Source organism: Asterias rubens, chromosome 5 (assembly GCF_902459465.1).
Source record: "Asterias rubens chromosome 5, eAstRub1.3, whole genome shotgun sequence".
In the NCBI taxonomy this organism is placed as follows: Eukaryota; Metazoa; Echinodermata; class Asteroidea; order Forcipulatida; family Asteriidae; genus Asterias; species Asterias rubens.
Genome location: NC_047066.1, coordinates 14,169,098 through 14,193,547, shown reverse-complemented (window position 1 = coordinate 14,193,547; position 24,450 = coordinate 14,169,098). Strand labels below are relative to the sequence as shown.

General features: G+C 38.6%; 1 protein-coding gene across 2 annotated transcripts in view; it reads right to left on the bottom strand.

The window, feature by feature from the left end:
* Positions 1-24,450, bottom strand: part of LOC117289985 (RIMS-binding protein 2-like) — a 117,822-nt gene that overhangs the window by 28,230 nt on the left and 65,142 nt on the right. For both annotated transcript variants that reach the window (XM_033771188.1, XM_033771189.1), the window contains 6 exons: positions 17,043-17,158; positions 15,816-15,952; positions 14,271-14,373; positions 7,535-7,546; positions 3,952-4,027; positions 114-161 (listed from right to left, as the gene is read on the bottom strand). In XM_033771188.1, coding sequence (XP_033627079.1) covers positions 114-161; positions 3,952-4,027; positions 7,535-7,546; positions 14,271-14,373; positions 15,816-15,952; positions 17,043-17,158 — 492 coding nt within the window. The remainder of the gene's footprint in view (positions 1-113; positions 162-3,951; positions 4,028-7,534; positions 7,547-14,270; positions 14,374-15,815; positions 15,953-17,042; positions 17,159-24,450) is intronic.

The following is a 24,450-nucleotide window of genomic DNA, read 5'->3' as shown; positions in this document are numbered from 1 at the left end:
AAATCATTTAAAAATGTTCCCAGTCAGTTTCCCTTGTGGTTTATTATTTGATATATATATATATTTATATATATATACAAGTTTTTCAAGTTGGCTAAGTTTTAGAATCTTACCATCGCTTTCCATTGCATTGCTGTTCATAAAACCAGGCAGATCTTCCTCTGTAGAAAAGAAAATAATTCCAGATGAAAAATTTAGATAAAAATCAAGCACTACATGACTAATGTTTCATGGAATTTACAGAATGGTGCAATCCGCATGCTTGATTCATGCGATTAGAAACAGGATAATATGTATGTAAAAGTTATTTAAAACTATTTGAAAATTTTGTTCGTGCAACGTTTCTATCAACACTGTTTTCATGAATTCTTAAAAGAAAGCATTAATTTTGGCAAATTAGTTTTTTTTACACAATTTGGATGTCATCATACATCAACATTTTCTAAAAGTTTTAAGTGATAAAATGTTAAGGTTTTGTAACTACACTAATTAGCACATACTAGTTTAACAAAATTAACAGTTTCTGAGAGCTTTCACAATTTTTGCATTTTTAAAATATTTTTTAGCATAGCACTGGCACGGTGCCAAAAACATATACTCTGCATTTTGAGTTTTCACAAAAAAGGACACCTTGTATGACCTGGATTAATTTGAGTTTTTCACTAAGAGACACTTTAGTTTACACATTGATCTACTAAGCTCCACCATTTAATGCCTTGCACAATCTGAGTGTGAATGGGTCAATCCTATGTGAGCTGCGTGGTTATAGAAAGTTGCTATATAATTCATTTGTAATTATGGACGAGAATAAAGCAGGCACTTCGTTACAGTTATTGCTGTAAAAAAGTTTGTAAATATTATCACAATTTCAGAGGAGTTATCAATATTACTGTTATTGTCAACAGTTATGAGTATATTAATAATATGTATTTAAAAAAAAGGTGTGATTTCTGACAGATAGATCACTTATTGGTACGAGCAACGAGTTCAGAAAAAATGTGATCTTAAGACAAGATGCAGATCTACAAGATGCAACCAAGCTAACATCCAATGAGAAACTACAAGTATCATACCCGTGCATACAGAAGTAATAAATTGAACACATCAGCTCAAGACAGCAACATCATCTTGTTTCAAAATGTGGATACACAAAGTAAGTCCAGGAAGATCAAACTGCCTCTAGCCACCGGGCTAGCTCAATGGTATAGTGGTAAGACATCTGTTCGAGCAATGCAAAGGTTGTGGGTTCGAATCCCTACCGAGTGATTTGCCATTGGATTTTTGTTCACAAAACTCAGGTAAAGAACTGAGTATAAAGTGCTGAATACAAATTAAATTTATACTTGTGGTATTCCTCCTTAAAATACTGTCATGCACTGAACAGAAAAAAAGCGACACGTTTTTGTAAACGTTTCATTTGGGACCAAGGGGACAATTTCGGAACTGAAAAGAATGCCAAGCATTGAAAAACTACACACTGCTTCGTGGAAAGAGCAAGATTTTAGCCATGATTTGGATGACTAGCTTAGTGCGCTACATATTTGGCGGCACAGGCTGTATACTCCCCAGGGAGCTGAGATGGTTTAAGAAATGATTTAAGGCCCAGTGACCAGGGGTAATAATAATGGAGCGCCATGAGCGTCACTTGGACGTACAGGGTGTCCAAATTTAAAATAGGGCGTCCAAAAGACACCCCTCTGGCTGAAGCCAAGTTCATACTTCCTGCGAATGCGAATGCGATACGAATGTTGACGTCACAAATTCGCAAACGAATAATTCGCAGCAGTTCAACTCTGGGCAACTCACTTGTGAATATCGGTGTGAAAGGAGGGTTGTGACGTCAAATTCGCTTTGCATTCGCATTCGCAGGAAGTATGAACCGGGCTTAAAACTATGTTCTTCAGACCAAGTACACGGCTCACTGTACCCACTATTGTGTTACTGTAAGAGACATGCATGGAGTGCATTCAACAATTGAAATAAAAGGGTGCTTTATGTCAGACAGTGCAGATCTATTACGCAGTTTCAGAGATTATTGAGTTGTCATGGTTACCTCTCGGGTCTATCAAATCTTTGGTACCTAGAATCACATGAGTGACAAATGCAAACACACACACACACGGGGACACAACAAAAAACCACAGAGCAAAAGAAAAAAACAAAAAGAAAGAAAGTAATCCATCAATGAAAAAGAACATATCGGATGTCAGACCAATCTTGCAAAATCATCACGGCAAACAAAAAAGGGAAACTGCAGTTCAAAACATTCCATGTTGTAAAAGAATCAAAATTGCAAAACATTTTCAACGGTCTGATGTTTCAATTCTAAGGGTCTTGTCACACGAGGCAACTTTTACGGGCAACTTACAGACAACCAACTGCAGTGCAATGCTACAAGACCACTTTGATAGCACATGAGTATCCTTTGAAACATTGTCTTACGAATATGTGAACTGTCAAATTTCAATTGATTCTCTTCTTGGAGATTGCCTGGAATTAGTTGCCCTGTAAATTGCCCTTGAGTGACATGACCCCAATAATAGACCTTATGCACATGACGTCATTCCAGTAGGGCGCCCTCACCTAGAGGTCAAAAGGAGGTTGTTCATTGACCAATCCTGTGCGCCGCGCGTACTAATCTGTGCGTTTCGATTGTTTCTTCACCGTTTTTCCACTAAGATGGCCGCTGGATGACGTCAATGCATAAGGTTTATAATAATAATACTACTGGGTCTTTACATAGAGCTTTCTCACATCCATAGGGTGAATCAAAATGCTCCTTATTTTTTTTTTCTTTTTTTTTTTCAGTATGTGACCTATGAAGCACCATCCAAAGACCCTTTCAAACGAGGGCAATAAAGCAAGGGTCCCTTGCTAAATTGTCATGATTGCAGCTTGGTTGTTAAGTTTTACAAAATGAACCTCGTGTGAAAAGAAAACAATTGTTTCTACTGTTCAAGTTTTCTTGCAACAAAATTTTCTAACATTGTTACATTTTACAACCATGCTAAATTTAAACAAGGGACCCAAGTTAAATTTCTGTCGTGTGAATAGCTCTCAAGGTTTAAAAAGTCCCAGGCACATTAAACAGCCAATATCAGAAACACCAGGGGAAAACCTTCTCTTAGCAAGTGTAACTGGGTTCTTTTAAGTGCATAAAAATTCTATTGGAACATTTCAAAGGGCACCAAGGCACTGGAGGCAATAGACCCCTTGCAGAACGCGAAATGCTACATAAAGGCTGAGCTCACACGCTTCTTTTTTTTGCGCAAAGAACAGCTATTATCCAATCTTTGACTCCATCGAGGGCACTTTTTGACCCCAGTGAGGGTTCTTTTTTACCCCAGTGTGGGTGCTTTTTGACCCCAGTGAGGGTTCTTTTTTACCCCAGTGAGGGTGCTTTTTGACCCCAGTGAGGGTTCCTTTTGACCCCAGTGAGGGTGCTATTTGACCTCAGTGAGGGTTCTTTTTGACCTCAGTGAGGGTTCTTTTTGACCCCAGTGAGGATTCTTTTTGACCCCAGTGAGGTTTATTTTTACCCAAGTGAGGGTTCTTTTTGACCTCAGTGAGGGTTCTTTTTGACCCCAGTGTGGGTGCTTTTTGACCCCAGTGAGGGTTCTTTTTTACCCCAGTGAGGGTGCTTTTTGACCCCAGTGAGGGTTCCTTATGACCCCAGTGAGGGTTCCTTATGAACCCAGTGAGGGTGCTATTTGACCTCAGTGAGGGTTCTTTTTGACCTCAGTGAGGGTTCTTTTTGACCCCAGTGAGGATTCTTTTTGACCCCAGTGAGGTTTATTTTTACCCAAGTGAGGGTGCTTTTAGACCCCAGTGAGGGTTCTTTTTGACCCCAGGTGAGGGTGCTTTTTGAGTGTCTGACGTCACATGCTAAGGGTCTATTGTTGAATGGTATCAGTGGTAACCGTGCTCCAAATAAGTTCATTGAGTGTGTACCTGCAACTCTCTCGATGAAATTGCAGGGTACCAGGCCTCTCTGTCCATCCATCAACTCTCCTTCATAGAAACCATCCTGATAAAGGGGAAAACACAAAATGTCAACGAATCAATCAAAACCAAGTAATCAAAACTTTATGTAATACTAGAAACAGTGTTGACAGCTTTCTTATGTTAGCATTTAACTGCATATAAATTGACTTGAAACTGAAAAGCTAGAATACGACATGTATGTTGTTGGAACTAACAATTCACAATTGTCAGGTTAGTCAATCAGTCCCATGAATAAAATGTAAATTGCACATCGCGTGCACACTAAAGCCCGGTCCAAACTTCCTGCAAATGTAAGTTTTCTCGCGTCACAATTTCAAAAACAGTGCGATCTAGTTATTGGGTCACAAAAACTTGCTTGGAATTCGCTGGGAAGTATGAACTGGGCTAAACTCTACTACTGGATGACAAAATGAGAAAACAGCACTCCTTTTTGTAGGAGGCTGATGGTGGCGTCATGCATACGTGCTTGTGTGTATGCTTAGTGCCAAGTATATGGAGTTTGCCAACCAGTAGTGCCTGTATGCATTTGTGAATGTAGTCAGCACATTTCATTGAAAGGCTAATTTATGTTATCATACAGTAGGACAAAGTCAATAGTTTTCACTTTGGAAATTATTTCTTTTTCAATATGGTTTTTAGTAATATCAGTTTGTTAGGGACAAACATAACAAATCACTAACAATAAGAAGGCAGAAAATATGACAACATTCAATGTTATCTATCAACACAAATGGTGGAACTTGGTCGTTAACAATGCCAGTCAAAACACATCCATTCGATCAACATAAAATAAAGACAATTATTGCACTTGTAAAATCAATTAGAATGTTCTGGACCATAGTCTACAATCAGCCGAGCTGCGGTGTAGATAAAACATTACCAACAAGTGCAATTTCACACTGAGAAAGAGAAATAAAAATCGTTCCAGCTGTTGACTATTTTTGCTTCCCCCCTCCGATTAAAGTTGCAAAAACAGCCTGCTGTGAACACAAAACAATATTCCCATAAAATCATCAATATAAAACGAGCAATTAATAATATCAATCAAAAGACAACAATAAAAAGTGTTATTACAAAGATATATTAAAGCAAACACAATGGTTCCCCCAAATAACATAAAAATAGAATCCTTACAAACTTAAATAGCGGCTTGCAGGGTGCATGTAAAATAGTTCAAAAGTGAAAGAATAATGAAATGAAGAAAGCAAATGCAATTAATAACTGACAAGTTGCCTCTGCTGTTCATGTATCATTATATACATGTATCATGCAAAAGATTATAAATACTCAGCATTCAAACACAGGCAAATGGAAGAAACATTTGAAATGTTTAAAGGCAGTGGACACTATTGGTAATTACTTAAAATAATTATTATCAAAAAACCTTACTTGGTAACGAGTAATGGGGAGAGGTTGATAGTATAAAAAATTGTAAGAAACGGCTCCCTCTGAAGTAATGTAGTTTTCGAGAACGAAGTAATTTTCCACAAATTTGATTTTGAGACCTCAGATTTAGAATTTGAGGTCTCGAAATCAAGAATCTGAAAGCACACAACTTCGTGTGAAAAGGGTGTTTTCTTCTTTCATTATTATCTAGCAACTTTGACGACCGATTGAGCTCAAATTTTCACAGGTTTCTTATTTTATGCATATGTTGAGATACACCAACTGTGAAGACTAGTCTGTGACAATTACCAATAGTGTCCACTGCCTTTAATACCTTGTAGGGATTGTACAACGCAAACAAGATAGTTCCCAATAAACACCATCTTTTTGGCATTTTGACACAAGCGCTCAAATTATTAACACAGCCATGCTGTTCAACAACCAATCGTTGAATATGGAAAGTGATTATATACTGTATGCTCAGGAGAGAGGACTTTCGGTTGTTTTTATTTTTTTATTTTTTAGTCTCAATGAAATATAAGTTACACAGAGAATATTCAAGTCGTATACATGTATGTTGGTAAGAAAGTAATAAATTGAGTAGAGTGAATTGCTTTTGGCAACTTCACTAGAAGCACTGTGCTCAGCTCTGCCTGAAACACAGCATCGAACTTGTTTGGACACAATAAGAAGAAAGACGAAAAGGCAAAAGACGACCATTAACATTGTACCTCCCTAAAAAACTAAAATTTTGAACGGAACAATTTAGGTCAGACTGTTGTTGATGGGCGAGAGGAAGTTCGTTCTTATTTTCCATCAAGAAAACTTTAAAGACAGTGGACTATCAGTATGTTCTTTATAGACCCCCTTGCATTGGCTCGCGTGGTCATGAAATAAAAATGTATGTGCTGCGCACAATTCTCAGCCAATAATTGGTGATGTCGAGGGGGGGTCTATGGCCTCCAAGGGAGAGAGAAAGAGAAAGAGAGATGCACAAAATAGACAAGATAGCTGAAAAACAAAGCAAACTGCAACATTATATGAGGGCCAAGACAAATGCTTTAAAGGCAGGGTATACTTTTGGTAATCATCAAAGACCAGTATTCTCACTTATTGTATCCCACGTACGCATTCAAATAACAAACCGGTGAACATTTGAGCTCAATTGAACAAGAAAGTTGCAAAAAAGTAATGAAAGAAACAAAGCACTTGCTGCATAGAATCGGTACTTTCAGATGGCTGAGAACTGAAGCCATTCTCAGTTCAAACTTTCATGTGAGTAATGAACACTTTCTCAAAAAACTACATCACATCGAACGGGCTCGTTTGTAACAATGTTTTATTATATCCAGAGTTCTCAAATAGAACCAAATAGATTAGGAGCGACTCTAGGTCAACCCAAAGGGTTTCAGACAGGTGAGTTCAAAATATCATTTACATTGGCTCGGCTCATAGCAAGATCGACATCTGAAACCAAGACGCTCCAGAGTCAGTCCGACCGACTGCAATAACAGTTGATCTTTCGACTCCTAGCGCATCCAGTCGCTCCTAACTAATTCAGACGTCAAACTTTTGATTCGGCGCGACTCCGTAGCGCCTCACTGAAACAGATGTAACAGTAGTCTTTTTCAGAGCATTCTTTAGGTGCTCCTTATCAAGTACGTTTTGATGGTCGTTATAGCTTTTGGAGTAATTATCAAAAGTACACCCTGCCTTTAAAGGCAGTGGACATTATTGGTAATTGTCAAAGACTAGCCTTCACAGTTGGTGTATCTCAACATATGCATAAAATAACTAACCTGTGAAAGTTTGAGCTCAATCGGTCATCGAAGTTGCGAGATAATAATGAAAGAAAAAAACATCCTTGTCACACGAAGTTGTGTGCGTTTAGATGGTTGATTTCGAGACCTCAAGTTCTAAACCTCAAGGTCTCGAAATCAAACTCGTGGAAAATTACTTCTTTCTCGAAAACTACATGTATGGCACTTCAGAGGGAGCTGTTTCTTACAATGTTTTATACCACCAACCTCTTCCCATTACTTGTCACCAAGAAAGGTTTTATGCTAATAATTATTTTGAGTAATTACCAATAGTGTCCACTGCCTTTAAGACAGAGATTAGAGCGACTCCGGTTTACACTCACCCATTCTGACTCCTATAGATGAGGATCATGCAATAGAAAACAGTACTGGAATGAGTGATCATGCAGGGAATAGGACCTATACATGTGTATATATATATATATATCTGTAGAAAGCCCCACACACACGCGCACACAGCAAGTTGAGGGCGCTATTGTACGCATGTGCAGTCACAGGGTTGTAGAGAGAGAGAGAGAGAGAGAAGGCTTTGCAAGATAAGAAATCTGAGCAACAGGTGCATGAATCTAGAGGTTAAATGTACAGTGCACAATCCCCAATTCATTATTATTTATCCTTTTAAGGTTTATCGCGAATAGCAAAATATCAAGAGAGGACGCTGTTGAACCAACACAAAGATATAGGCGATGCGTGAGCGAGTCGTGCATATGACAACTAAATCGCAAAGCAAACTGCCCCATCTACCTACCCATAACGCATTGCGGTTCTGAATCGCGATAAACCTTATAGATCTACCTGAACACACAACCACTCTTATACAATGTTTTTGGACTGACGCAACGATATACACAAAACTATTGTTCAAAGAATGACAACGAGTCCTGACCACTACTCTTTGCTGAAACTAAAAGTGAAACTTATAGGGTAAAATGGTAAAGCTTACTACAAAAATATGTGCATAAGGCCCGGAACTAAGTTAGACAAACAGAGCCATGAAACCCGGCCCAGATTTGTTAAGCTTTATAAAGTGATGTTAAATTTGCATCGGGGATAAAGAAGATTAATTTTGTTTTTTTTCCCATACACCGATGTGTGTTAGCACTGCATACTCAGTACTTTCCCGAGTCCTGTGAAAAAATATCACAGGCGTGTTACTCGAGTGGTATTCAAACCCACGACCCTTGGGTTCGAATCCCTTGGGTTTGGACCCTTGCAAGTGTCGTGGGTTTGAATCCCACCTGAGTAACATGCCTGTGATATTTTTTCACAGGACTCGGGAAATACACACATCGGTGTATGGGTAAAAACCAAAATTAATATTCTTTATAAAGTGTATAAGCGACTCATTTATAAATAGGACAATTGCTGCTGCCAATACAACCCAGCTCCTGTTAGACAAAATTTAAAGGCATAAACAGGGTTGGTAGAGCTGACAAAGTAGTCACAGAAACTTTTCATGCTTTGTGTGATCAACCGTATACTTGAAATAACAAACCAGCCGTCGATTTCAAAAAACGCGAAGATTAATCTTATCTCGGGAAATATTTCACAAAAAGAAATGTTTCTAGCATGAACATCATAACCCATACTAAAAGTAAAAGATGGCTTTTATCCTTACCAATCCTGTATAACACCTTTAAAGACACTGGACACTATAGCTCGATTGGTCATCGTAGTTGCGTGCTTTCAGATGCTTGATTTCGAGACCTCAAATTCTAAATCTGAGGTCTTAAAATCAAATTCATGGAAAATTACTTCTTTCTCGAAAACGACGTCACTTCAGAGTGGGCCGTTTCTCACAATGTTTTATACTATCAACAGCTCTCCATTACTCGTTACCAAGTGAGGTTTTATGCTAAGAATTATTTTGAGTAATTACCAATAGTGTCCACTGCCTTTAAGCTTCGAAAACAGCGGGGTAAATTGAATGGTAGTAGAAGCCAGGCCTGTTAGGCAGAACAGAAACCACAGGTATCTCTTTCATTCCTTTAAAGGGGATAGAAAGGGCAGGTTCTGAAGGAATTCATTCACTTCAACTCTACAAAGTAGAAGGCATATTTTGGTTTCATGCATTGCGGAGGGGGACAACAACCATAATAAAAAGATGCCGAACAAAAAGTCTAACAAAAGCAAAAAAATTATAGCCACTCCGTTAATCTCAATTTCCTTTCTAGTCATCAGCCTCATAGAAAATGAACGTAATTTGATTTTGTGCCCGCCAAACAAGGGGTCCTGTTTTGTACATAATGATGACCATTGGCAACAATTTACCAGAAGACAAAAATCTTTTCTTCTAGTTGAAGGGAACGCATAATGAAGACCAATTAAGATTGTTATCAGATACTCGGATAGATGTCCCACACTGATTTGGGTGAAATGTGAGTGGAGCTTGAGTACTCTGTAACCTCATAACCCACATAAAAAACATCGCGATATCTGCGCTTCCAGCAACATGAATGTCACTTTGAACAACAAATATAAAAAAAATATAAAAACTGAGCCTACATGTATACAAAAATTTCCGAAAGTTTTTTTTAAGATAAAGCCATTTAAAGACACTGGACACTACTGGTAATTGTCAAAGACTAGTCTTCACAGTTAGTGTATATCAACATATGCATACAATAACAAACCTGTGAAAATTTGAGCTCAATTGGTCGTCTAAGATGCGAGATAATAATGAAAGAACAAAAAAAAAACTTGTCACACGAAGTTGTGTGCTTTTACATGCTTGATTTTGAGACCTCAAATGCTAAATCGGAGGTCTTGAAATCAAATTCGTGGAAAATTACTTCTTTCTCGAAAACTATGTTACTTCAGATGGAGCCGTTTCTCACAATGTTTTATACTATCAACCTCTCCTCATTACTCGTCACCAAGTAAGGTTTTATGCTAATAATTGTTTTGAGTAATTACCATTAGTGTTTACTGCCTTCAGAGGGAATATGTACATTTGGGTTTTTGAATCGTTTGATTGTTTTGATACTATACAAATGTAGATGCATATATTAATGGAACACGTTGCCTCGGTCGTGTTGGTCTTTGAAAAGCGTTTGTATTTATTTGTTATAAAATGCACATGGTAAGAAAGATATTTTAAAAGTAGAATATAATGATCCACACAAATATCACTCGAAATTGCGTGGTTTTCCTTTTACCTCGTCGACAAACACGGTCGACCATTTATGGGAGTCAAGTTTTTGACTCCCATAAATGGCCGACCGTGTTAGTTCGCAAAGTAAAAGGAAAGCCACTCAATTGCGAGGCAAATGTGTGTGGATCATTGTATTCTACTTTAAAATCATCTTTCTAACCATATGCATTTTATAGCAAACGGTTACTATTTGTTATTACTCCATTGAGGTTCATCTGTTTCTTTTGTATTTGGTTGAGTGTTTTTAATGGATGTTTATTTTTTCCCCTTTAAAGGCAGTGGACACTATTGGTAATTACTCAAAATAATTATTAGCATAAAACCTTACTTGGTAACGAGTAATGGGGAGAGGTTGGTAGTATAAAACATTGTGAGAAACGGCTCCCTCTGAAGTGCCATAATTTTCGAGAAAGAAGTAATTTTCCACAAATTTGATTTCGAGACCTCAAGTAAAGAACTTGAGGTCTCGAAATCAACCATCTAAACGCACATCTTTCATGCATATGTTGACATACACCAAATGAGACAGGTCTTTGACAATTACCAATAGTGTCCACTGTCTTTAATTATCTTCGTCCTATTTAAAAATGTTATTTTGTAGTTTATGTGTGCTTGGATCTAGTGTTTTTTAAATGAATGTGCAATGTTTTGCTGTGTACATTTTTAATCTTTTATCTTAAGTGCACTTCTGTAGATTGTTACTAGGTGGGATCCATGGGAGATCAGTGAGTTTTTCTTACCGAATGGATTTCCCAGGATAACCAAGAAATAAATAAATAAGTTCAGAACTTGAGGTCTCGAAATCAAGCATCTGAAAGCACACAATTTCGTTTGCCAAGGTTTTTTTTTTCCTTCATAGTTATCTCGCAACTCCGACGACTGATCGCGCTCAAATTTTCACAGGTTTGTTATTTTATGCATATGTTGAGATACACCAAGTGACAAGACTGGTCTTTGACAATTACCAATAGTGTCTACTGTCTTTAAAATTCTGATGTTCTCCTGTGAGAACTTTATTTCAAAAGACGGTAGCAATCATTTTTTGAAATCCCGAGCGGTTATGTTCATGCACGAAAAATAATCCATAAATGGAATACACAATCTGAGGAATGTTTTCTCAGACTCAAACTTGGGAGGGGTAAAAAATCTTTTTCCAAAACCATATTATTTAAAGGTGAAATACTTCTCAAAATGCTGTATACTATCAACAGCTGTAGTTCTAACCAAGCAAGTTTTTGGGGTTGAACAAAGAATTGACTAGAGTGGGATTCAAACCAACGACCTCCGGATTAACGTGCCGGCGCTCTACCAACTGAGCTATCTAGCCCTATATTGGCGGTGTCCCTATTTTGTCCATATCTTTGTTCGGAGGTGCCAGTCAGAAGCCAAACAACCGTTAACTGCCGTGTAGCCAGGGATCATACCCAAATTACGATGCAACCTGGGAAGCGGCAGCCAGGGGATCACCTTAAGGGGATGCGATTTTTTGTTTCAGATATTAATATAAACCACAAGGGAAACTGACTGGGTAAATTTTGAAATGATTTTTGGGGTTGAACAAAGAATTGACTAGAGTGGGATTCAAACCAACGACCTCCGGATTAACGTGCCGGCGCTCTACCAACTGAGCTATCTAGCTCTGTGCTGGCAGTGTCCCTATTTTATCAATATCTTTGTTCGGAGGTGCCAGTCAGAAGCCAAACAACCGTTAACTGCCGTGTAGCCAGGGATCATACCCAAATTACGATGCAACCTGGGAAGCGGCAGCCAGGGGATCACCTTAAGGGGATGCGATTTTTTGTTTCAGATATTAATATAAACCACAAGGGAAACTGACTGGGTAAATTTTGAAATGATTTTTGGGGTTGAACAAAGAATTGACTAGAGTGGGATTCAAACCAACGACCTCCGGATTAACGTGCCGGCGCTCTACCAACTGAGCTATCTAGCCCTATATTGGCGGTGTCCCTATTTTGTCCATATCTTTGTTCGGGGGTGCCAGTCAGAAGCCAAACAACCGTTAACTGCCGTGTAGCCAGGGATCATACCCAAATTACGATGCAACCTGGGAAGCGGCAGCCAGGGGATCACCTTAAGGGGATGCGACTTTTTGTTTCAGATATTAATATAAACCACAAGGGAAACTGACTGGGTAAATTTTGAAATGATTTTTGGGGTTGAACAAAGAATTGACTAGAGTGGGATTCGAACCAACGACCTCCGGATTAACGTGCCGGCGCTCTACCAACTGAGCTATCTAGCCCTATATTGGCGGTGTCCCTATTTTTTCAATATCTTTGTTCGGGGGTGCCAGTCAGAAGCCAAACAACCGTTAACTGCCGTGTAGCCAGGGATCATACCCAAATTACGATGCAACCTGGGAAGCGGCAGCCAGGGGATCACCTTAAGGGGATGCGACTTTTTGTTTCAGATATTAATATAAACCACAAGGGAAACTGACTGGGTAAATTTTGAAATGATTTTTGGGGTTGAACAAAGAATTGACTAGAGTGGGATTCAAACCAACGACCTCCGGATTAACGTGCCGGCGCTCTACCAACTGAGCTATCTAGCCCTATATTGGCGGTGTCCCTATTTTGTCCATATCTTTGTTCGGGGGTGCCAGTCAGAAGCCAAACAACCGTTAACTGCCGTGTAGCCAGGGATCATACCCAAATTACGATGCAATCTGGGAAGCGGCAGCCAGGGGATCACCTTAAGGCGATGCGACTTTTTGTTTCAGATATTAATATAAACCACAAGGAAAACTGACTGGGTAAATTTTGAAATGATTTTTGGGGTTGAACAAAGAATTGACTAGAGTGGGATTCGAACCAACGACCTCCGGATTAACGTGCCGGCACTCTACCAACTGAGCTATCTAGCCCTATATTGGCGGTGTCCCTATTTTGTCAATATCTTTGTTTGGGGGTGCCAGTCAGAAGCCAAACAACCGTTAACTGCCGTGTAGCCAGGGATCATACCCAAATTACGATGCAACCTGGGAAGCGGCAGCCAGGGGATCACCTTAAGGGGATGCGACTTTTTGTTTCAGATATTAATATAAACCACAAGGGAAACTGACTGGGTAAATTTTGAAATGATTTTTGGGGTTGAACAAAGAATTGACTAGAGTGGGATTCGAACCAACGACCTCCGGATTAACGTGCCGGCACTCTACCAACTGAGCTATCTAGCCCTATATTGGCGGTGTCCCTATTTTGTCAATATCTTTGTTCAACCCCAAAAATCATTTCTAAATTTACCCAGTCAGTTTCCCTTGTGGTTTATATTGATACAAGTAAGTTTTTTATAACAATATACAGAACTTGCTAGGGGATATTTTGACAGTAGTACTATGGTTGAGAGATTGTAAGGCAATTGAAACTCCTGAAAATGGGATAACGGTTAGTTTCATGTATGGAGATAATAGCGGGCTAAATTTACAGGAAAACTTTGGCTTGAAAAAAGAAAAACTAACAAAGGCGGGATTACTATACATAAACATTTCACAATACTCAGAGTTGACAAACAGAATAGTACATGACACAAAGGCCCAGGCTGACAAAACTCAGGCTGACAAGGTTTCCAAGGCTAGCTAACAAAGTTGTTTAAATTGAAGGTTTCCCGGACTACCAACAGGCACACATTTAAATGGATGGTTTCCCAGGCTAACATAGCATTTTATAATTTACACTGTTTATAACTGGTTTACTGCAAACTTCCCGCACAACCAACAGAGCTCCCTTCTACATACCAGCTTTAGTTAATTGGACTCTGTCCATACATCATGTCTGGGACCCATGTTGTTTTTGGTCTGAGCTCATCTGTGTACTCTTTTTTTTTAATCACGCAAACAAAACAAAGCCTGGAAGTGTATTTGCTATAAAAAAAAAAAGTCCTACCTCGTCCGGGTCCCCATAGACATAGATGTAGTCCCCTGCAGTCAGCGGTAACTCGGCATCGGGATTGTCGTTCGGGGAATCCCTGTAAGGGTCGTAGTTATATCTACGGGGGAAAAGAAAAACAAGGCAGTGGATGTCAGTACATACGGCGTGTTTATACAAGCGGATGGACTACAGCCATCGCAAGGCTCAGGTCCCTAAGGGCGGGGAAGAAAGAGGTTAAACTTGCATAGATCCACACAGATCTCTGTTGGATAAGAATGAAAACAAGAGCTACATGTACATGTGGTTTATACCTTTATCACGCTGTTCCCTGTTTCCAATAATAGGAATGAATGCTAACATTCATTGCACAAACATGGCACCAGACTATGATCTCGGCCAGCCTGGTTACAGTGAGTTGGAATGGAGTAAAATCAAGATGGCCACGCCGTGATAAAGGTCTAAAGACCTTTCTATTGCATTCTCACAGCCTAAGTTTTTGCCAAAACAATGCCATAAAATGCAAAGGAAAAACAGAAAGCCACATACAGTCAGTGTGTAGCAATGGTACACAAATATTAAAAAATAGCACTCAGTTTGTACATACACTGTACATGCTGATCTACTCATATCTCTGACGGATAGGAATGTACAAATCAAGCTACACGTGGTATAGACCTTTTTATATAACACCCAAGCAGATCCTTGCCATTTGATTGGAGGATTGTCCGTCACGTGATAGCAAATAAAAGTACCATTGCACGCCGAGTCACTGACCGTGCTTTTTCGTTCCATCCGAAAAGTACCATTGCACGCTGCCAGCGTGCAATGGTACTTTTCGGATGGAACGAAAAAGCTGAGTAAAAACATCACTGCGTGCGCGTTGTCTTCGGTAACGCAGCAAGGCATATTAGTAAAATTACTAGCATTCGTGTTCTACAATTAAAAATTGGAGGCCTACGCTTTGTTTGTTTTGAAAGTTGTATCTTTCAATCAAAATGACAAAGATCTACTTGGATGTTATATAAAACAAATAATGAATGTTTTTCATTCGTGCAATGGTGCGAATATGTTCATTCGTTGAAAGCTGGAATGTTCTATTCAACTCGGCTCCGCCTCGTTGAATAGAACATTCCATCTTTCAACTCATGAACATATTCGCACCATTGCACTCATAAACATTCATTATGTGTATACTATTGCATTGCCACACCCCATGTTTTTGCCAACAAAAGTTGGACAACTATGCCATAAATGCAAAGCAAAAACAGATAGCATGATGTTTAAATTACAAGGCAACAAAAGTTGCCTTGTAACTTCAAGTCAAGCTTAAAAGCTTGACTTGACAACATTGGTTTGTATGGAAGAAAAACAAGCTAGACAAAAACCCTGCAAGCAAGCATCACCATTCAATCAAACAGAAAATGCCAACCAATTAAGACGCTGTGTGACCTTTGATCCAGCCTTCACAATCACACCCCCCCCCCCTTCCATGAATAAAACCAACTTAAGAAGATAGTCAATCTTGTGAATGTGGCAGCGTATTATCCCGTATGTCATTACCTCGCAATAAAGACAGCCAGCTTGCTGATTGGGCCCATGGTGGTGATGGAAGATGCCTGATTTAAACGGTTCAAAATGGCCGCGTCGATTCGATCGCTCAAGTCCTCCATCAGATCTTCTGCATCGCTCGTATCAAGCTGTAGAAGAAAAAAGAAGGAAAAAAAGAAGAAAAAAATGCCTTAAATGTAATTAGAACTCGTTTTACTTGAGCATGAAGCCAGGCTTGCTGCTTTTTCTCGCCCATACACTCTTGCTTTGCTGAGATGCACAACAACAAAACAAGGTATTCTAACAGCCTTATTTCTTGTACTGTATTTATTATGTAGAACTCCTTGCTTGGTGCATGTTTCCCTCCATCCTACAATCTTAGACTGCCTAAACAGATTTTTTTTAAAGGGGGGGGGGGGGGAGGACAAGTTCAACCGTGTTTCTCTCAAAATTGTTCAATACCACCACCTTTTGAACATCATACCAAACGAAAGCTCAACGATCTCTCTAAACAACCGATTTAAAGCGGTATAATGGGGGTTGTAGTTTTTAAGTTATGGTCGTTTGTAAAAGTCCAATTTGACATGGTTTTGGTGGTCACTAGCGATCGCCTTGTGCACCAAAGGGTTAAGAGAAATATAAACCCTACCTTCAGCTTCCCTTTGCTATTTTCATCTTGTAGCCTCTTACCATGTGTTGAACTTTCATACAAATATCTAATACAGTTTTTTAATTGCTCTGGTTCTATACCCGAACCCCAGCCTTGCATGGTGGTTTGGTTTTTCAATCCCTACCTGACTGCGTGGATTATAGGGGTTTAGAAATATAGTGGGGAGCCTTGCCATTAAGAGCTTTGTGGACAATGAGCATCAGCTTGAAGATGATTCGTTTAGAGATATTGTAGGGAGCCAGTGTAGTTGTTTCAGAATGGGGGTGATAGCACAGGACTTTCTAGGTCACAATGCGGGCAGCAGTGTTTTGGAGGCGCCGAAGTCGGGATAACAGATTGGGAAAAACTTGTTTGATAATAATAGTTAAAAAGCAGGACAGTTCTTTTCAGAACTGAAAAGTCCCCAAACACTCGAACAATCTACGTGGTAGTACAATAAGAAAAAAACGTTCTCTAAGAACAAACTCTACCTGGCAAGTAGATACACACATGGTGTTACCGCAAACCAAATATATATTGATACCTTACCATGCAATGCCTCAAATCCTATATAATAATATTGCACCTACCTGTCCATTCTCTACGCCTTTAGATGAGTTGGTCTTCCGTTTGTCTAGATCCATCGGAACATGGTGTGTTGTTTTCCTATCTGTGGCTATCGGTATATCTGTCTCATCTCTACTACCTACAATGATAAAGATACAAAGAAATGTTAGTATTAGGTTTTTATTTTGCATCAATCAAAGATTGTGAAGCTGTTATGGGTGCAATGTGCTCATATTTGCTTTGAGACTGTTTAATACCACCAATGATTTTCCATTTCTGAAGTGCGCAGATTTCCTCTAGATTTGGACAGGACTTATCTGTTGAAAGAATTCAGCTGGACCATTGAAGGTGCTTTTGGTCTGCGGCAGGCATGAATGGAACACCATAGTCTCATCTGCCTTAAAACATTAAGAATAAACCAGTTCTCTTTTATTATTATTATTGTTTTTCTCAGTCAGTGCTTTTAGTAAACCATATCATCATCATTGCAAAATAACCATATATCGGTTTCCAGAAAGTGCTGTATCTCGGCGCGTACTTGTTTTGGGTGTATGGCTGGGCTATTTTTAAACAATTGTACAACATTTTCAAATTTGTGCATTACGTAGTGCAATTTTAGGAGGTACACAGTTTTTACACTGACACAAAAAAATGCAGCAAAAGTCCTGTAGAAAGAAACCCATATTGTGTATCAGTCATTAATGGGATTCTAAAGGCCGGTTTATAGTCGGTCGCGCGATGGAAATTTTGACGCGCGTCACAGTTTATAGCCATCGCCGAGGCCAAACAATGTGTCTTTTTTTTTTTTTTCGCGCTCAAGATTTCCATCGCGCGACCGATTATAAACCGCCTTAAGCCCAGTTCATACTTCCTGCGAATGCGAATGCGATGCGAATTTGATGCGAATTTGACCCCTCTTTCGCTGCGATATTTGCAAAAGAGTTGAGCACAACTCAACTTAGTAGTTGAGCACGACTCGTGCGAATTTCGTATCGCGTTCGCATTCGCAGGAAGTATGAACCGGGCTTTAAGCAGGACCTTCTGTGTTCTACACATATATACCACCAGCTAGTTGATTTCACAAAACTCTTCCTAACTTAATATTAGTCTTAGGACTTTGGATGAGTTAAGTTCCGTATCCATAGTCGTTAGGACGCATTGAACCAGAGTTATTCGTCCTAGCTCGTGTTGGGATTGTGAAATCGTTTGCAGGCCTGCCCAGTGATCAGATCAGCTCAAATATTATTGTTAGTGATTTGTGCATAAAAATCAATGACAATACTGTAACAGTGAGAGTGAAAATATTAACTTCATATTGCTACCTATGTTTCAAATGCTTAAATCAACAGTGTAGTTACAGCAACCTGTTGTACAAGTGATTTATCTACAAAAGTTTCCATGTACTGTAGCCGTTTTCGAAACCACTGCTTCTTTATTACCCCTGTCTCAGGCTCCATCCTGTGTGAATCCCCATACCAAAAACAATGTCATGAAGCCTGAGCCGAACCCATAGTTTCGCAAAGGCCTTTGCTAACAAGACCGTTGTTCTAAAACAGCTCTTGGAAATATTGCATGAATTCTGTACTTGAATAATAATAATATAATAATAATATTGAAGTCTTAAATAGCGCACATATCTACCAAACAAGGTACTCAAGGCGCTGAGTACATGTATATACAAACTTTCAGAAAGATAGGTTATTGCAGAGATGAATTCTGAGACCCAATTATGTAGCACCTTACAAGGGTTTACAAGGTGCTATGGCGCATTAAGCAACCACAGCCAGGAACACCGGGGCGACCCCTTCTCTTTTCGATAAGTGCACTGGGTTCTTTTACATGCGTTTCACAACACAAGGGACCAACGGCTTTACGTCCCATCCGAAGGATGAAGCAATGGTTAAGTGTCTTGCTTAAGGATACAAGTGACACGGCTGGGGATTCGAATAAACTACTCACGGAACTTAATCCTTACAAAGAAGCGTCCATCCCTCATGTAATCAAGGCACTGGACACCTCTGGTAATAATTGTCAAAGACCAGGGCCCAATTTCATAGAGCTGCTAAGCACAAAAATGTGCTTAGCATGAAATTTATTCCTTGGTAATAACACGATTACCAACCAAATTTCCATTTGTTGCATATTTGCTTGTTACTGATATTCAGCTGTTGTTTGCTTTAACCTGAAAATCACGTGGAAATTTGGGTGGTAATACTGTTTTTATCAAGGTAGAAATTTCATTCTAAGCACATTTTTGTGTTAAGCAGCTCTGTGAAATTTGGCCCAGTATTCTCACTTGGTGTATCCCAACATATGCATACAATAACAAATCTGTGTAAAATTTTACTCAATTTTTGTTATTGAAGAAAAACACCATTGTTGCACATAATTTGTGTGCTTTCAGGTTCCTAATAAATTTGTCTTTCTCAAAAACTATGTTACTTCAGAGGGAGCCGTTTCTTACAACCTTTTAAACTATCAATAGATTTCCAAACTGCTGGCTACCAATAATTTGTTTGGCTAACAATTATTTTTGTAATTACCAATAGTGTCCAGTGTCTTTAAAGCAGACAAACAAACAGCATAAGTCTACCAGTCTTCTTATTTTTATCTCCCCACCCTATCTCTCTCTCTGTGTTGTTTTCGTCACCAGAAGATGTTCAGATTATTCATGCAGAGAGGTATATTCATTCACAGTGTTGAGGAATGGAAAGCTGAAAATTGGCAAGAGCGATTGCCTGTCACGTACGATCAATCTCCACACTGGAGGATACGTTTGTACAACCTGAACGGGTTTGGCCGAGGGTGAAACGAATTCCCCTTGTATGATCAGTCCAGAAGAGAAAAACATGCTCTGATTGAAAAAAATTTGTAATTATGCTAATTTTAATTTGTTTGAATATTATTATAGCAGATGACTTCTAAGTATTGTTTGAAGCTTTGCATGGTGTGGATAAATAGGAAGACACTATGAATATACAGTAAACTTGAGGGTACAACCATGTGTAAATCTCTTCTGAGGGAGTGTTGGCTCTGAAAAGAGTTGGCGTGGTCTCGAAGACGTTTCAAACAGTATACTCTGCTCGTCTTCAGAAGGATAATAATAACGAAAGGTTTGCGGTAACACCATGTAATGACTATCTCTAATGAGTTGGGGTGGTAAGTTGGTAATTTCTTATATAGCGCACTTCACAATAAACCATTAATGCGCTTTACATTAGTGCCCTGGTCATTGGCCCAATAACACCCCTGAATTTGTTTCACAGAACTCTGGAAAGTACTGAGAATACAGTGCTTAAACCTATTGGTCACTTTCGGAACAGAAAACAAAAAAACAAAAAAGTTCACAGATTTACAAATAACTTACAGGGTTTACAGAAGGTAATGGTGAAAGACTTGTCTTGAACTATTATTCCATGAAATGCTTTACTTTTTGAGAAAACATTAAAACAATATCAATTCTTGACATCGAGAATTACGGATTTATTTTAAACACATGTCATGACACGGCGAAACATGCGGAAACAAGGGTGGGTTTTCCTGTTATTTTCTCCCGACTCCGATGACCGAGTGAGCCTAAATTTTCACAGGTTTGTTCTTTTATATATAAGTTTTGATACACGACGTATGGGCCTTGGATTATATGCTGTTTACCGAAAGTGTCCCATGGCGTTAATATACATCAGTGTATGGGTAGAAATCAAATAATATTCTTTATTCCCCATGCAAATGGACAGGAATGCTCTGAAATTTTTTGGAATCCTTACAAAAATTTTCTCATTTATTTCTAGAATGCTATTTCTGCTTTCCTTGTTTGTACTACCACAAAACTAAAACATTCATTTCAAAACCTTCATAACATATAAGAAAATGCAAAAATAAAAACGATTTGAGAAAGTGATTGCTTCTTTCAGTTTCATTCAACTATTATTTTTGACAAATGGCCAGACCACGTCGAGTGAAAAGTACAGGGAAAGTGAATGTTAGTTCAAGGTCTTAGAAAACAGTTGTACTTTATAAAAAGATTTGTAAAAATAAAGTGCGAGGTTAATTTTGTTTTAAGATTTTTTAAAGGGCAAGGGCACCAAGGCATTTTCTCCTTGGTAAAGGTAACCCTTTGAGGAAATTGTAAATTTCTACTGGAGCAATTCAAGGGCACCAAGGCAATGACCAGGGGGCATTTGAACTAATGTAGCTGTGTGCAATCCTGCCTGGATCACATCTACATGTAATGTGAAAATGTGCTCTGAGGTGAATGACCAAGGAATATAGGCAAGGCACCCAGGTAGCCTGTCCCTCTATAACAGTACAAGACGTTCCCCTTATCTTCAGAAAGTTCACACAAGGTTCATCTTCTGAAGAATCTTGAACCTTTATTTCTTCCCCGGCCATGTTGGGGGAAGAAGAATTCTCAAGAGGGTAAATGACCGGTCTGGAAACTCCTTCAGGAGAGAACCACCTGTACTTCAGCGAGACTTGTCTCAATGTATCAAATGACACAACCAATTTTCAATGATTTTTCCCCCCTTTTTTTTTTTCAAGTTGACATTTATTTCATTCTCCTTTTCTGTAAAGGAGAATGGATGAGAAAGTGTAGATTCATGGATATAATGTACATTTATTTAATTCTCCTTTTCTGTATTAAAGAAGAATGGATGAGAAAGTGTAGATTCGTGGATTGTACATTTATTTCATTCTCCTTTTCTGTAAAGGAGAATGGATGAAAAGTGTAGATTGGTTGATAGAATGTATGAGCGGAGGGCCAGTACCTTGTAGCAATGAATCTACACTTAAGAGTATATTCTCTGACTTAAACTATTTTCCCCAAACTTTGTCAAATGAAGTTTGGTCACATCTTATCACTAATGTATATTACCAAATTGACCAGCATATGTTATTGTACTTGCAACATTATCAAACTCAATGTTTTGACTAGTTTACAATTATGTTTTTACTAAAATAGAAAATGACTTTGGATTTTAAAATATAACATGTTTTCAGTTGTATTTTGCACATCAATTGTTAAGTGTAGATTGGTAAACATGGTAAAGAATCTACAGTGAAGTGTATATTCGTAAAAAGAATCTACACTTTCATCAATAGAGTGACGTCACAGAAATAGTTGAACAAGATATAACGTATACAAAATACTACATATATAAGCAAAATAATAAGCACAGAGGATGGAGGGAAAATAGTTAATCTATGTAAACCAGAATAAAGTGAGTACGAGCCTGTCAGATAAAGCCAAGGCTTGGAGAAGACAACCTAAACAGACCATAGAGTTATATATAAGAACTAGAGGGCACACTGGTGATGCTTCTTGCACAAACGCGACGGGACCACAAGGAGACACGCGCGCGCTATTCTGTGCACGCAATGAATATGAAACACACGTTTGAGTTTGTGTTTGTAACGCTACGCGATGCTGTTTTTTCAACTTACAAAATGGCCGCACAAACACACGCTAAGCAATGCCTGTTTTGTCAACTTAGAAAATGGCCGCCTGCGCACATGCCGGGTCATGTTTATAGGCCAGCGCACCCTCTAGTTCTTATAATATAACTCTATGAAGGAGACAAGATAAACAGATAACAAGAAGGATTTACAAAAACAGACTGGGTTGCTACACATATGAGAGAAAAATGCATACACTAGCAGGGCTAAAGCAAATGGCTGATGGTATCATGTAAGAGCTGGACTGACTTTAAGAGAGAGCCATGCCACATAATGGGAGAGAGGAATATATTTTAGAAGAATGCTTGAACCGACCCACAGGATTCATAAAAAAAAAAAAATTCTCCTTTTAGCAGGAAACATGGACTGGCACAACCAACCTCCCGAGCCTCTAGACCGTTAAATGAGGCCGTTTTGAATGTTTGTCACGTTGTTGCGATGTAACGGTTGAATGGAAATATCTCCAAATCGGTTTGGAATGAATTGGACAATAACAGCGAATTTCCCAGTATGAGATGACCTGTATAAAAAGTACTTGTAGATAGTAAATTCATAGCCAGACTGAGTAGATCGGGGTAAACATGGGAACATGTACGTTTAAAGGGAACGTATACGATTGGTTATCACTCTTAAAATATCTCCAAATGAAATGAATTAGACAATACAAGTGGATTAATGGCAATAAAGTCTTATTACTGGTTAGAAATGCAGCACTTTTCGATAAAATTAAGTTTTTTGTTTTTTTTTTAAGTAAAGAGATAATGAAAACAGATCAGTTTGTCTAGTTGGTAAGACACTGCTCTAGAATTGCAAAGGTCTTGGGTGTGAATCCCACCCGAGTATTAAATATACCTGCAAATGTTTGTTTCACAGAGCTCAGAAAAGTACTGAGTATACAGTGTTAATACACTTCGGTGTATAGATGTATGGGTAAAACCAAAACGAATATTCTTTATCCTCGATGAAAAATTCCATCTATTAGATCAGTTTTTATCCCCCAAAATTTGAATCTGAGAAACGTTACAATCGGTTAAGTTTCTAAGATTGTTACTCCAATTACAAATTATTCTTGCTGCGAGGACATACATGTAGATGCTCTGGGTATTGGCTGGCAAGATGTTTCTGTACTGAGCAAGTTTTCCTGCTAACAAGTTTTATAAAATTGGACCCTACTTAAGGAAGTCAAGAACAAAAAATACGTCATTCAGGTTTTGTGAAACTAACACAGTGAGCTGATATCTGTTTCAATATCGTCAGATGAAGTTAAAGAAGAAAATACAAAACTTTCCCAATACAAATGAGCTATAATGAAACAAATACAGATGAACATGTGTAAAATGTAACCTTGAACTGTCAGGTTACTGTACTACACATTACATCAGCTTTTCATTTCACGTTGTTTGAAGACCAGGGCCCAGTTTTATAGTGCTGCTTAAGCAGAAAATAATACTTTGCAATTTTCGGCTTAGCAGAAATGAGCAGGGTACCAGTCACAAATTGTACATGTGGCATGGTAGTTTGGCAGGTAAGCTTATTCTGGTAAGCAAAATTTTGTTATGCTTAGCTACTCTTTGTGCTTAAAGGCAGTGGACACTATTGGTAATTACTCAAAATAATTATTAGCATAAGAACTACTTGGTAACAAGTAATGGGGAGAGGTTGGTAGTATAAAACATTGTGAGAAACGGCTCCCACTGAAGTGGAGTAGTTTTTGAGAAAGAGGTAATTTTCCACGAATTTGATTTCGAGACCTCAGATTTAGAAATTGAGGTCTCGAAATCAAGCATCTGAAAGCACACAAATTCGTGTGACAAGGGTGTTTTTTCTTTTTCATCATTATCTCGCAACTTTGATGACCGATTGAGCTCAAATTTTCACAGGTTTGTTATTTTATGCATATGTTGAGATACACCAAGTGAGAAGACTGGTCTCCGACAATTACCAATAGTGTCCAGTGTCTTTAAGCAGCTCTAT